Source organism: Phoxinus phoxinus (assembly GCF_949152265.1).
Source record: "Phoxinus phoxinus genome assembly, chromosome: 7".
NCBI lineage: Eukaryota > Metazoa > Chordata > Actinopteri > Cypriniformes > Leuciscidae > Phoxinus > Phoxinus phoxinus.
The window spans coordinates 39,694,204-39,708,111 of NC_136882.1; the positions used below are offsets into that span (position 1 = coordinate 39,694,204).

Genomic DNA, 13,908 nt, shown 5'->3' on the forward strand with positions numbered 1-13,908 from the left:
CATGTAAAATCCCCTAATTTATTTAGTCTATAACACTTTTTTTTAACCATTTTTAGTGAAACATGCTTTTTTATTTTATGTTGACTCTCAAAAATGTGTCTATTTAAGTGAATGGAAATTACCTGTTTATATTGGATTTTGAGTTATATTGTATAATTAAAAGACTGTATGTTAATAGTACAGTTTATTAATACATGCAGTTATTCACAACCAAACCATAAGCTCTACTCTTCTGCACAATGTAACTATCAAAACTTCTGAACATATCTGAACACTCAACCAATGTTTCCTGTTACTCAAAAACACATGAAATAACATTTAATTACAATATTTACTCTCCATTTCCAGGCATATGCAAAGTATTCTGTGAACTAACAATTGTGTCTCTAAATAAAACCGCATAATTCTGTTGAAATAAATAGGTAGCCTTTTTTCTTTAATTATCAGTTCCTCAAAACTGTGTACGTTTCCTCGAACAAATTAGGAAAATGTATGTCTTGGTTTTATTAGTGAAATGTTCTCAAGATTTTAACACTGAACCACAATGTTCTAAAATATACACAATATTTTTAATTATCACCTTCATTTTTTTTACGAAAAATTACACCACTCATGATTTTGTTTTTACAGTGTAGTCAATATATTCAAGTCAGTGTAATGATTAATCAATAAACGAGTTTTGCACTGTAAGCTTTTGCTGTAATGAATAACCTTATAAATGAAAAAAAATGCAAATATGCGATAGCTGGACCCAGGCTATGGAACAAATTGCCATTATACATCAAAACAGCGTCCACAGTGTCTGAGTTCAGAAAACTTTTAAAAACCTATTTGTACTCTTATGCGTTCAATGTCTTGTGAAAGTTGATTTAAATTTTTGTAATGGTTCTATTTTAGATATATCTTGTACAGCACTTTGGTCAACCAGGGTTGTTTTAAATGTGCTTTATAAATAAAGTAAACTTGAAACTTGAACTTGAAATAAACGGACCAATTTCAGGCCATTGTTCATATTGGAGCTCATGTCAACCTGTCACGTGATTTCAACAAATGAGACTTTGAAATTGTGCTCAATTATATTAAAGTGGTGCTTGTCACCATAGACATGTATAGAAAGGCTAGATGGCTCAAGGCGGAGTCAGCTGTGTCGTCACTTGGCGGCCATCTTAGGTCAGGAGACTGCGCTGCTGCTGTGGACGGAAGGTGAGTGACATACGCCAACTAAAATGCTCGTAACTTGCTGAATTCTTGGCGGATTTACAAACGGTTTGGTTTATTACAAACCTTATTAACGTGGCTATGATTTGTGCTGATGCCGATGTTTAAATTGTAGCTTCACGTTTTGAGAAACGCTTACTTTTCATAAGTATGCAGTTAAATAGCCGCATCCCTGACGTTTATGACACACCAAGCCGTTTGAAAATCGATTGAAAATTGAGCAAAATATAGTTATTTCAGCACTACATGCACAATAGACTTTAATGTTATAACTGGACGAGCGGTCCTGTCCTAAGATGGCCGCCGTGTGACGTCGTCGGGTCCCATTGGCTCTCAGCGCCGGTAAGCTATCTAGCCTTTCTATACATGTCTATGCTTGTTACTACCCTCATGTTTCAGGGAAGTACAATAAAAATACATACACACAATCTAACATCCATAACTCTGAAACCTTTATTTGAAAAACAGATTTACAACAATAACCGTAGATACTGAATGAGGACAAAGCGATTTTTTCATACACTGATAGAAGAGTCAACCGCTTTCACGCACGTCTTACAAAATAAAAGTCAAGCGTCAGAAAAAGAGAATTATGTTTGTTGTTGTTTGTTGCACACTCAAAACGATTTTGCGACCCACCAGTTGAGAAACACTGCTTTAATTAATGTTGTTCTGGTTTAAAAGTAAAACCCATTAAACATACACATGTGGGGGTGAACCGGGGGAATTAACCCTTACATTATTCGGTACATTAATACATAATGTATGTGGTTTGCTTGCAGAACAAAAATAATAAGAAGGAAGAATTACCTGCAATAATGTGAACATTTAGAAATAATGTAGAGTTTAATATGTGGTGTAGTGCTAATTGTTCAAATACATAGGGTTAGTATTCCTGCAGGGGGCGCTCGACATAATAAATGTAAGAAAACATGGAGAGACTCTTAAATCTCAGACTGAAAAAAACTTTATTGACAAAGGCAAGCAAATCTAAATGACAGATGAACAGCAGTAGTAAAGTGAGATCTGTGTCTTATTTGAGAGAAATGTGTCATGTTTAGTCAGTAAAAGAGCTTCAGTATTAAAGACGTCTGATCTGAACAATTATAACAATACAAGACATGTGAGACTTTAAGTGTGATTGGGAGTAGTTGTTAAAGTCCCCAATCAAATATGAATGAATAGATTGTAAAAAAACAAAATTTATAAAAAAAAACAGTATTTACAATGACAAACACTCACATTTGACACTTTGATTAAATGAGAAAATATGTTGCTGTTTGTTCTCAAATTATGATCAAGGGTGGAAATAAGCCTCTTGAAAATAAGCATACAGTAAATGCCAGCATATAAAGCCATTATAAATAAATGAAGATTAATAAATGGCATAAAATAGTAATATGAGAAGTGACACCATTAGGTTTCTGATGTGTGAATATGTGCTTGATCTCGTTCAGCTCTTCTGGATCTGATGTCATAAACCAGAATCAAGACAGTAGCCACGCCCACCAGAGCAGAGAGGACCAATCGGATCACAGCTTCAGTGGGACCACAACAGTGGACAGAGTCTGAGGAATAAAAGCATCAAACTGAGATCAGATCAGTTTGTGGCACTGTCACACATGACACATGTTTTAATCACTCTATATATTATAATGATTTTATGTATATTAGAGTTTTAATAGGTTTACATGGTGTCTCAGTCATTTTAGTCCATTTTATTCCACTTATCTGTTTTGATGTGTGTATGTCTTTAAACCATTTGGGATCTTCCTGTCATGTGACTGATCACATGACAGGAAACAGGAAAAAGCCAGCATAAAGGAAGCAGCATGGCAAACAAACGAGGTCTCTGTCATGACGACCAAAGCTGGAACGAGTTGTTTTTAAGGACTTACCATTCCAGAAAACCCCATCACTTTCATTGGATTATCACTTCAGTTGTGTTGTATATACACCGGTGGACACTTACACATTGGGATTTACAGCACGCAAGGACTCTTAAGGACTGTTTTATGGTATGGAACCAGACACCTGACACCTGTCCACACACTCAATCAAACAGACACCTGTCCATACACTCAATCAAACAGACACCTGTCCACACACTCAATCAAACAGACACCTGTCCACACACTCAATCAAACAGACACCTGTCCACACACTCAATCAAACAGACACCTGTCCACACACTCAATCAAACAGACACCTGTCCACACACTCAATCAAACAGACACCTGTCCACACACTCGATCAAACAGACACCTGTCCACACACTCGATCAAACAGACACCTGTCCACACACTCGATCAAACAGACACCTGTCCACACACTCGATCAAACAGACACCTGTCCACACACTCGATCAAACAGACTCCAACCTCTCCACAATGGCAAAGGCCAGAGAGCTGTGTAAGGACATCAGGAATAAACTGTAGACTTGCACAAGGCTGGGATGGGTCAATCTCCCTCGGTCTGGGGCCCCATGCGAGATCTCACCTCGTGGGGCATCAATGATCATGAGGAAGGTGAGGGATCAGCCCAGAACTACACAGCAGGACCTGGTCAATGACCTGAAGAGAGCTGGGACCACAGTCTCAAAGAAAACCATTAGTAACACACTACGCCGTCATGGATTAAACTCCTGCAGCGCACGCAAGGTCTCCCTGCTCAAGCCAGCGCATGTCCAGGCCTGTCTGAAGTTTGCCAATGACCATCTGGATGATCCAGAGGAGGAATGGGAGAAGGTCATGTGGTCTGATGAGACAAAATAGAGCTTTTTGGTCTAAACTCCACTCGCCGTGTTTGGAGGAAGAAGAAGGATGAGTACAACCCCAAGAACACCATCCCAACCGTGAAGCATGGAGGTGGAAACATCATTCTTTGGGGATGCTCTTCTGCAAAGGGGACAGGACGACTGCACCGTATTGAGTGGAGGATGGATGGGGCCATGTATCGCCAGATCTTGGCCAACAACCTCCTTCCCTCAGTAAGAGCACTGAAGATGGGTCGTGGCTGGGTCTCCCAGCAGGACAACGACCCGAAACACACAGCCAGGGCAACTGAGGAGTGGCTCCGTAAGAAGCATCTTGAGCTCCTGCAGTGGCCTAGCCAGTCTCCAGACCTGAACCCAATAGAAGATCTTTGGAGGAGTTGAAAGTCCGTATTGCCCAGCGACAGCCCCGAAACCTGAAGGATCTGGAGAAGGTGTGTATGGAGGAGTGGGCCAGAATCCCCAGTGTGTGCAAACCTGGTCAAGAACTACAGGAACCGTATGATCTCTGTAATTGCAAACAAAGGTTTCTGTACCAAATATTAAGTTCTGCTTTTCTGATATATCAAATACTTATGTCATGCAATAAAATGCAAATTAACTTAAAAATCATACAATGTGATTTTCTGGATTTTCTGTACTATGTCACTCATAGTTGAAGAGTACCTGATAAAAATGTCAGACTTCTACGTGCTTTGTAAGTGGGAAAACCTGCAAAATCAGCAGTGTATCAAATACTTGTTATCCCCACTGTACAATTTAATTGAATGAATAAAACAGAAAAGAAGCAAATGGTGTTTTGGATTAATATTGTTTCGTTTGATTAAAACATAAAATGGTAAAACAAATATTTAACCCACCAAAGACAGCGAGAGAGACAAAACTGATCCAACCCTGCAGGAGTCGCTTATAAACTCCAGCATGTTCAGGTCTGATGTTAATGATGGTCAGATATCCAGTTTGATTGTTCAGCTTCAGTCTGTCTCTGAATCTCCCATCAAGAACATCATCATATACAGCGATTCTGTCGGCCCGTTTATTGATTTCAGCGATTAAAATGTTTTTATTTCCAAACTTCCACTTAATCAGTCTATCACCTTTTATTTCAGTGAGATTAGAGTCTAGAGTGACTGAATCTCCCTCCAACACTGACACTGACGGCATTAATCCTGATACCGAAAACACACACAAGCAGGGTTTGTCAGATTAATACTGGGAAGTCACTTAATAATGTTTTACTAAATAGTTTAAAATTTTAGTTTGAAATAATATCATAAAACAAACAAAATGGTGTATGAATTAATTTAAATATTGTCATTAAATAAAAGTGAAAGAAATGTGTTTAGCCTCACCATAGGAACCAATAATGATCTCTCTCTTTCTCACACCGTTGATCTGTAGAGAATAATGTCCAGTCTCTTCAGTGATGTTTATGATGGTCAGAGATCCAGTTTGATTGTTCAGCTTCAGTCTGTCTCTGAATCTCCCATCAAGAACATCATCATATACAGCGAATCTGTCGGCCCGTTTATTGATTTCAGCGATTAAAGTGTCTTCATCTCCAAACATCCACCGAATCTCATCATCATCCTTTATTTCAGTGAGATCAGAGTTTAGAGAGAGTGAATCTCCATCCATCATATACTTCTCTTCATATTCATCTCCAAACACACCTGAAGATCAGAGTTTTTCACAGATTTAAGTTTTAAAGTCACTTGATGTTGGTTTGAAGCTTCACTGAAATACTTTTAATCATTTAAATGTGATGTTAATAATATTCTGCAGAAATACAAATACAAAAGATGATAAATTAAAAGAGATAGATTTATACATGGAACAAAAACTAAATAAAAATACTTTTACTTTAATGATGTAACAAGTTCTAGGTTGAATTTACTTTTGCTGTATAAATGCATGCTGTGGTTTTATTCTGTGTCTTTATTCAATTTCGGAAATGTTATTACAAACTGGTAATTCCATATATCTTTAGTAGATGTTAGTGCTGTCCCGTAACAGTGAATGTTAATCCTCTCTGACTAATTTAACCAGTCATTTGCATGGAACCAGAAGAGAAACAACTGAAGCCATAACAAGTTATTTAAAACTCACCATCCAGACGCCAGAAACACAGACAGAAGAAAACAGTGCGAAACATCTTCAGCGCTTTCAGTCACAAATATGAAAAGACAAACTCTTCAAAACTGCTTCAGTGATAAAATGACAGATGAGCTGATGTGAAGCTGCTCTGTAGTAAAATAAAGTGAAAATAACCACATCCATAAGTGTTAATGCATGTGTCCATCTAGCTCTTTATTAGCTCTGAACTTTGTCACTTTGAGCTCCAGTTTTTCTCAACTTCCTCTAGATCAGTGACACAATTTTCCACAGAAATGAACTGACACATAACATGCTAAAAATATCTAAAAGCAACAGTTTGATCTTGTCATGAGACCCTGTGAGTGTTTGGCTCTGCTCTCGCCTCTAACTTTTTATCAAATGTCTGAATTGTTTCTCCTCTCAGATGATTTCAGAGTTTCTCTAATGGCTTAATGGAGATCGAAGAGTTCTCTGATATGAAAATATGATTAATATTCAACCGCTATGGATTCCAACGTTCCACATAAGCACCACATTAGCGAGAGTCTGCCTTATCAAATCACACAAAAACAAGGTGAGGTTGAGTAATAATTTGAGAGACTACATGCAGTCTAGGAGAGGCTCGTATACTGTGGATTGGCATATTAAAGGTCCCATGACATGGTGTTATTATATTATTTTATAATGTTTCCTGGGTTGCCCTTATAATGTTAGTATGTTTTTTAGATAAAAAATAGTCATAATTTAGAAACAAAAGGCATTTTTCCAAGCCCAGTTTTAGCCTCTGATCTGAACGCTCTGTTTGAAGGGGCGTGTCTGTGTGAGACTTCAGTGTAACCGGCCACTGCTGTGATTGGCTGACATGCTTGCATATGAAATAGCGGTAACGCTTTAGATTACAGCCCGGAAAGTACTGTGTAATTAAGAGGAATTTACAGTGTAACTTCCTGTAATTATAGTCTACCTATAAAGTACTTACAATATAAGTATAAGGGAACAATATGTAAAGTTTTGGGAATAAGGGGACAACAACCAGGAGAATTAAACAAATATTTATACTGTAAGTATTATATAACTAAGGGGTACTTATTCTACTATTATGATACAACAATCTTACATTTGGGAGCAATTTAGCGAGAACAGACACTGCGTACCTTTTTGAAATAATGGTGAACCAGTACATACTGTATAGCCTTTTTAAAAATTACAGGGTACATATCTATGCAAATACAATAAAAAATAAATAAAAAAATAATAGCAAAAGTGCAGATGTTTAAGTTTGGGATAACATGTTTCAAGGCAAGAAAAGCTATTTTTTTTAAATACTGGGAAATATATCTTGTTTGATGTGGTTACAGGGCAAGTGGTACTTGTATAATAAATAAAGGTTTCCGAGTCAGTGATATAAGATTGTGTGTATGCATTTGTATTGTACTTACCCTGTAACTACATGGAACAAGAGGGTAACAAGCACCACTTTAATTTACGGCCCGCAATGTCACATTTACCCTGTAACTACATGGAACAAGAGGGTAACAAGCACCACTACATGAAACAAGAGTATCTTTCCCCAATATTTAAGCAAAAGTTGCAATAGTTTCGTTTTCAGTGCACTTTTGTTAAAAATATTACTTTATAAATGCATAGATATGTACCCTGTAATTTTTAAAAAGGCTATACAGTATGTACTGGTTCACCATTATTTCAAAAAGGTACGCAGTGTCTGTTCTCGCTAAATTGCTCCCAAACGTAAGATTGTTGTATCATAATAGTAGAATAAGTACCCCTTAGTTCTATAATACTTACAGTATAAATATTTGTTTAATTCTCCTGGTTGTTACCCCTTTATTCCCCAAACTTAAAATATTGTTCCCTTATACTTATATTGTAAGTACGTTATAGGTACACTATAATTACAGAAGGTTACGCTGTAAAATCGCTTTAATTACGCAGTACTTTCCGGGCTGTAATCTAAAGCGTTACCGAAATAGCTACTTATTACATGTGAAACTCTCTCGAATACCTTTACTACAGTTGTTATACGTTTTTACTATTACAGCTATCGAGATTAACAAATCGTCAGAAGTTTTTAAAGTATTTAGATCTATTCCCATCACATAAAATGTTGTCGTGATGAGCATTGAGCAAGCAGATGACAGTCTGTTGTTGATCGCGAGAATGAAGATCCTATCATTGCAACGCAGTTTCTGCCGCAGTTCCAATGTAAACACGATGATGTAAATACAGTAAGAGCTTCATGTGCAGTGTAACGTGCGTCACTGATTTCATAACGAGTTTGGCTAGTGTCCAGATAAACTCGATCGCGCTGTGTCCATGAGAAAATGAGCTAGGAAGTAGAAACGCGTGCGCGCGATTCCTACAAAGATTGTTCTTTGATCGCTTTCTGTATATAATTTATTCACAATTTAAATACGATTATTTTCATCCTACTAAAAGAAACGATGTGAAGTTGATATTTTAGTCACTGGCTTGACTTACTGAGGCATAAACAGCAGTATTGAACGATTTGAGAGAAAGATTACCTGTCTGAACTTGAACAATTACACATCAGAAAGTGTTGCTTGGTAACGTTAGCTCGATCGATTTATTTACAGACGTTCGTCGAGGCCAGCTCTGTAATGACCCAAGTTGAGGAAACCGTCGTCGGTGAAATGTGTGCCGCAGACATGCAAAACTTTGGGGAGTTGTGTCGGCGCATTTCCAGAGAAAATGAAATGAATCCACTGGTTCTTCTGGGGCTTGGATGAAGGAACTAAAAAAAGGCTTCGGTGTTCATTTGTACATCCAATTATTGAGCCATTATTATGCTTCGCTCGCTCAAAAGCCATGATATCTCCCGTGGACAAACTAAAATCGCGCGCACGCGTTCCTACTTCAGCTCATTTTCTCATGGACTGGAAATATTCTCTGGGCGGGCAAAGCAGAGAAAGGGGAGGTAACATTTCCTCCGTATGACGTCATACGGAGGAGATTCAAGATCAGCCCGATTGAGCTTCCACTTTTTCAAAGGCAGAGAAAGATAGCAAAAGCTCGATTTACACCGATTGAAATTTCTAGAAATTTGGGGACCATATAAAGGCTAGGGGAACTCATATTAATGTTAAAAAACCTCAGAAAGTGAAAATTTCATGTCATGGGACCTTTAATACAATATGATGAACAGAAACGGAAAAGGCTGAGGTATGCTGAACTTGCAGCCGATGCGCAACATCAAGGCTGAAATGCGAATGTACGCCCAGTGGAAGTAGGCTGCAGAGGGATCGTAGCCACCTCAACATCCAGGCTACTCAGGGAGATGGGAGTGCGAGGGAAGGCCCATCGGCAGGCAGCAAAGACCTCTCCAGGGCTGCTGAAAAGGGGAGCCAGTGGCTGTGGATGAAAAGAAAGGACTCTGCCTTGGCCTTCAAGTGAGTTGATGGCACCTAGGGAGTGACGCTGGGATTCACTGCTGAACCCTCTGGTGGTGTTGTGGGCCTATCAGCGAATCACCGAAGAAGGAGGGTGCCCACTTGATAACCCAAAGGGTGCCATCACTTATTTGACCATCCCATGGAGTCTCATTGGTGCCTCAAGTATGCATTACTGAGGGATATCAACATCTAGTCCTATACAACAGACCTGATCATTTGGTGAACCAGTGACTGCTGTGAAAGGGCAGCTGACAACAAGGGAAAGACCTTGCGACTGCATGGAGAGACAGCTGGCAGGAGGGAACAGACCCCAACTAGCTACCCGTGGCGGCAGGATCCAGCACGTGTGGTGTATGGGTCCCACCCACATATATAGTAGCTACGAAAAGTCTTAAGAAAAAAACACCTCCATAGCCAGCGAGAGCGGGGGCGGAAGATGGCTCGTCGGCAGACAACACGGTAACGATCACAGGAACGGAACAGATTGATGATCGGCTTACCTGAGGCTCCGACAGCTACAGCAGGACGTAAAGGTTACTTCCACCTAAGACCTGACATTTATCAGGGCAGGAAAGGGCGACTAAGGAAGGGTCAACAGGGAACTCGCATTGACAGCTACTTTCTGAGAAGCAGGCCGAGTCAGTCGACAGGAGTTCAGCTGCAGGACACGCACCACAGTCTGCAGGACATCAACACCTCTGCCCCAGAGGAGTAAGAACAAGGCACAGGAGAGCAACCTGAACCCAACCCATCACGACAAACAGCAGAGAAGAAGATCCAGGGGTGAAGGCCATTAGTCAACACTGATCTCTGCAACAATTTTTTTTTACATTTCTCACACGACCTACTTTTATTTTCTTAGATTTCTGGTTTACAGGCTTACTTTTCCTTAGACACTTTCTTTACAGCTTCTGCATATGTTATCTCGATCTCAGTCGCTGCACTTCACATCCACGGTAGGCTGCACTGTGCTCCAGAGGTGGACAGTAACAAAGTGAGTACTGTACTTAAGTACACTTTTTGAGTATCTGTACTTTACTTGAGTATTATTTGTTTCTGGAAACTTTTACTTTAACTTAACTATATTTGAAAGACAAATATCATACTTTTTACTGTTTTGCCCCTGTTACATTGTCTCTGTTTACCGGTATTCCTGTGATAACTCCTCGTACCAACGCCTTGTTTCCAGTCAAGACACACTTTATTATCTTGCCATCTATTCTATTCAGTTCTATGGCTTTCTCTTGTTGCGTTTTATTCCTACAGAAAATCAGCAGCGCTCCACTTCTTAATACTTTTGCATTTTTTACCTTGTCTAGCAATTTGTTTATCGACTTTGTTAGTTGAATCGGATTCCACTCACCAAATGACGACCCCTCCTGAGATAGTTTCATGATCACTTTATATTCTTCTTCTTCTTGTTTACTTACTATTGTCATACTTTTTTCACTATCTGTTCTCCTTTTTTCCCCCGTTTTCTTGACCGTATTACATTCCAAACACTCCTATCTCTCCCGCCTTCTTCTTCAAATCCCACCTCACTTCCTGTCTCCTCATTTCCTTCCGCCATTTCTTGCCCATTCACAGTCTAGCCGTTGCCAACCACCACCAGTCACCAGCTCTCGGGTTCAAAACTGATCCGTGATCGACCTCTAGGACTGCTTAAGAAAAGCGTGTATGCGCTATTATCCAGACTAGATAAACCTGGAGCAAATTAGTGGGATTGCATGAACTTCAATTACCTTTTATGAAACCGCTTTAGCCTCAATTTGTTCATTCAAGTCAGGTGTTGGAGTTTAATCCCGGCCTATAGCGTCTTTTATGAAACCGGCTCAGATGTAGTAAATGATTGGTGTACTCATTAGCAAGTGCTATGCCATGCAGTTAGTTAGTTATAGCTAGCTAAGTTTCCACTAATACAATTACTTAAATTGAGATTACATGACAATTTGAAGTTAAAGGCACAATATGTACGTTTTCTCCGCCATTTTCAAAACAATAACAAAGGTGAAGCTTGATGATGCCATGAAGGAGAGAATAATGTTGTTTTCACCATCCAGAGATGTCTGGAATTCAGGAATCATGTTCACGGATGAGGTAATGAATTAGTTTTTGTATCAACATTATTTTATGTAATTGTAATGAATTAGCTGTGAGGAGTGTGAAATGTGCTGCTATATTAGACTGATACTGATATGTGACTATATGTCAAATGATTTGGTGGGTTAATGCTGCGCAGTTTTACATGTTTAAAACAATCGTACTTAAAGTAAAAATGAACAAACCCACAGTATTTGCGAGTAATAGTTAAATATTTTTGTGCAATACTGGATTTAATTTCACTTCCATATACTTTTGTTTAAACAGTCTTTATATACCAATACATAATTAAAATGTAAGTACTCTGAAAAAGAGAGTATAAAAATCGAGTGTCTGTAGTCCTCTCAGAGCTGCAATAAACACAGCTACTTATTTCCATTCGGAACGAATGAAATGATTGGCTGGGCAACTGTCACTCTCCCTCGCTACCATGGCTACCACCCCTGCCGCTACAGGAGCTGCCCACACGCGCGCACCCGTTTGACTCGAGGAGGGGAAGAGGCACAGAAGCTAGGAATAATCACAATGATGGCAGAGAAAGAGCAGTCAAAACTCCCAGTACCAGCATATACAGTCAGCGAAGGCAAACAAAGGAAGACCGTATTCGCCCTCGACCCCGGACCTGTCCTTGAGCCGACGATGCGGTATACTTGTCTCTGGAGTGTAGTCCTCATCAGAGCCAACAGTGCTTTCATCGTGGAAGCTCTTACATGCACCGTATATGTTATGAATCTTACACGAAATTCACCTTCATCACAGTGTAACTGGTGGTAATGGGAAAACGTGTATCAATGCAACCTGTTTTTAGCTTTGCCTTATGTTACTAGCTCGTTACTCGTCAAACTCAATATATTTTAAACTTCACCAGTATTGATATGCTAACTTGATAGTGAGTACTAACAGCCATGTTAGTTGTTTATATTCATAATGATAAAGTTAGGTATTTTATTACATGTGATTCTGACATGATCACTACATGCACTGCGCTCCTCTCCGCTCGGCGCTGGTAATGCGTCCTCCTCAAGCTCAGGTCGCCATCGCGCGTTCATGTGTTTTGGGGGCGTGGCTTTTGGAAGGAGCCCAGAAGGGAGGAGGTGGAGCCCAGAAGGGAGGGGGTGGAGCCCAGAAGGGAGGGGGTGGGGGTGAATGGAAATAAGTAGCTGTGTTTATTGCAGCCCTGAGAGGACTACATACATTCAATTTTTATACTCTCTTTTTCAGAGTACTTACATTTTAATTATGTATTGGTATATAAAGACATTTTAAACAAATTTGGGAAAACGTTTTTTAGAAGAATCCTGCCTACCCTGCCTTTAATAAGTGATGTAGTGCTAGATTTGTTAAAATACATAGGGTTGGTATTCCTGCAGGGGGCGATCAACAATACATCTAATAAAACATGGAGAGATTCTTAAACCTTAGATTGAAAAAAACTTTATTGACAAAGGCAAGCAAATCTAATTGACAGATGAACAGCAGTAGTAAAGTGAGATCTGTGTCTTATTTGAGAGAAATGTGTCGTGTTTAGTCAGTAAAAGAGCTTCAGTATTAGAGACGTCTGATCTGAACAATTATAACAAGACATGAGACTTTAAGTGTGATTAGAAGTCATTTTTAAAGTCCCCAATCAAATATGAATTACTAGATCGGTAAAAAATCTGTATTTACAATGATAAACACATTTAACACTTTAAGCACTAATGAGTTAATGAGAAAATATGTTGCTGTTTGTTCTCAAATAATGTTCTAGGGTGGAAATAAGCCTCCTGAAAAATAAACCTATAGTAAATGCCAGCATATAAAGCCATTACAAATAATTGAAGATTAATAAATGACAAAAAATAGTAATATGAGAAATGACACCATTAGGTTTCTGATGTGTGAATATGTGCTTGATCTCGTTCAGCTCTTCTGGATCTGATGTCATAAACCAGAATGATGACAGTAGCCACGCCCACCAGAGCAGAGAGGACCAATCGGATCACAGCTTCAGTGGGACCACAACAGTGGACAGAGTCTGAGGAATAAAAGCATCAAACTGAGATCAGATCAGTTCATAAACGCTAATATCAGCGCTGACATCAACTAATATCAGCCGTACCTGAACATGTGTGACAGAGTTGAGTGATGTTGAGATGTTAAGTTTAATCAACAATCTTATTTTATGTTCAATCAGTGTGTTGAGTAAGTGTTTATATGATCTATCATCTCAAACTATAAAATGATTGAACAATTAATATGTAAATAGTTGGTAAAAAAAAGAAAATTTGAAGGACATGAGAAATGATC

General features: G+C 39.0%; 1 protein-coding gene across 1 annotated transcript; it reads right to left on the reverse strand.

Annotated features, from left to right (window-relative positions):
• Window positions 1–2,168: 2,168 nt before the first annotated feature.
• LOC307002257 (uncharacterized protein) lies at window positions 2,169–6,344 on the reverse strand. The gene is made up of 3 exons (XM_079619680.1): window positions 6,101–6,344; window positions 5,344–5,664; window positions 2,169–2,786 (listed from the first exon to the last, which is right to left on the reverse strand). The coding sequence occupies exons 1-3, from the start codon at window positions 6,144–6,146 to the stop codon at window positions 2,635–2,637; spliced, it is 519 nt and encodes a 172-aa protein (XP_079475806.1). The 5' UTR covers window positions 6,147–6,344; the 3' UTR covers window positions 2,169–2,634.
• Window positions 6,345–13,908: the final 7,564 nt, after the last annotated feature.

Coding starts and splice junctions, on each gene's coding strand:
- LOC307002257 (XM_079619680.1), bottom strand. CDS start 6,146: ATGTTTCGCACTGTTTTCTTCTGTCTGTGTTTCTGGCGTCTGGATG. Junction 5,665..6,100: donor GTGTTTCTGGCGTCTGGATG/GTGAGTTTTAAA, acceptor TCTGATCTTCAG/GTGTGTTTGGAGATGAATAT. Junction 2,787..5,343: donor GATCATTATTGGTTCCTATG/GTGAGGCTAAAC, acceptor TTTATTCCTCAG/ACTCTGTCCACTGTTGTGGT.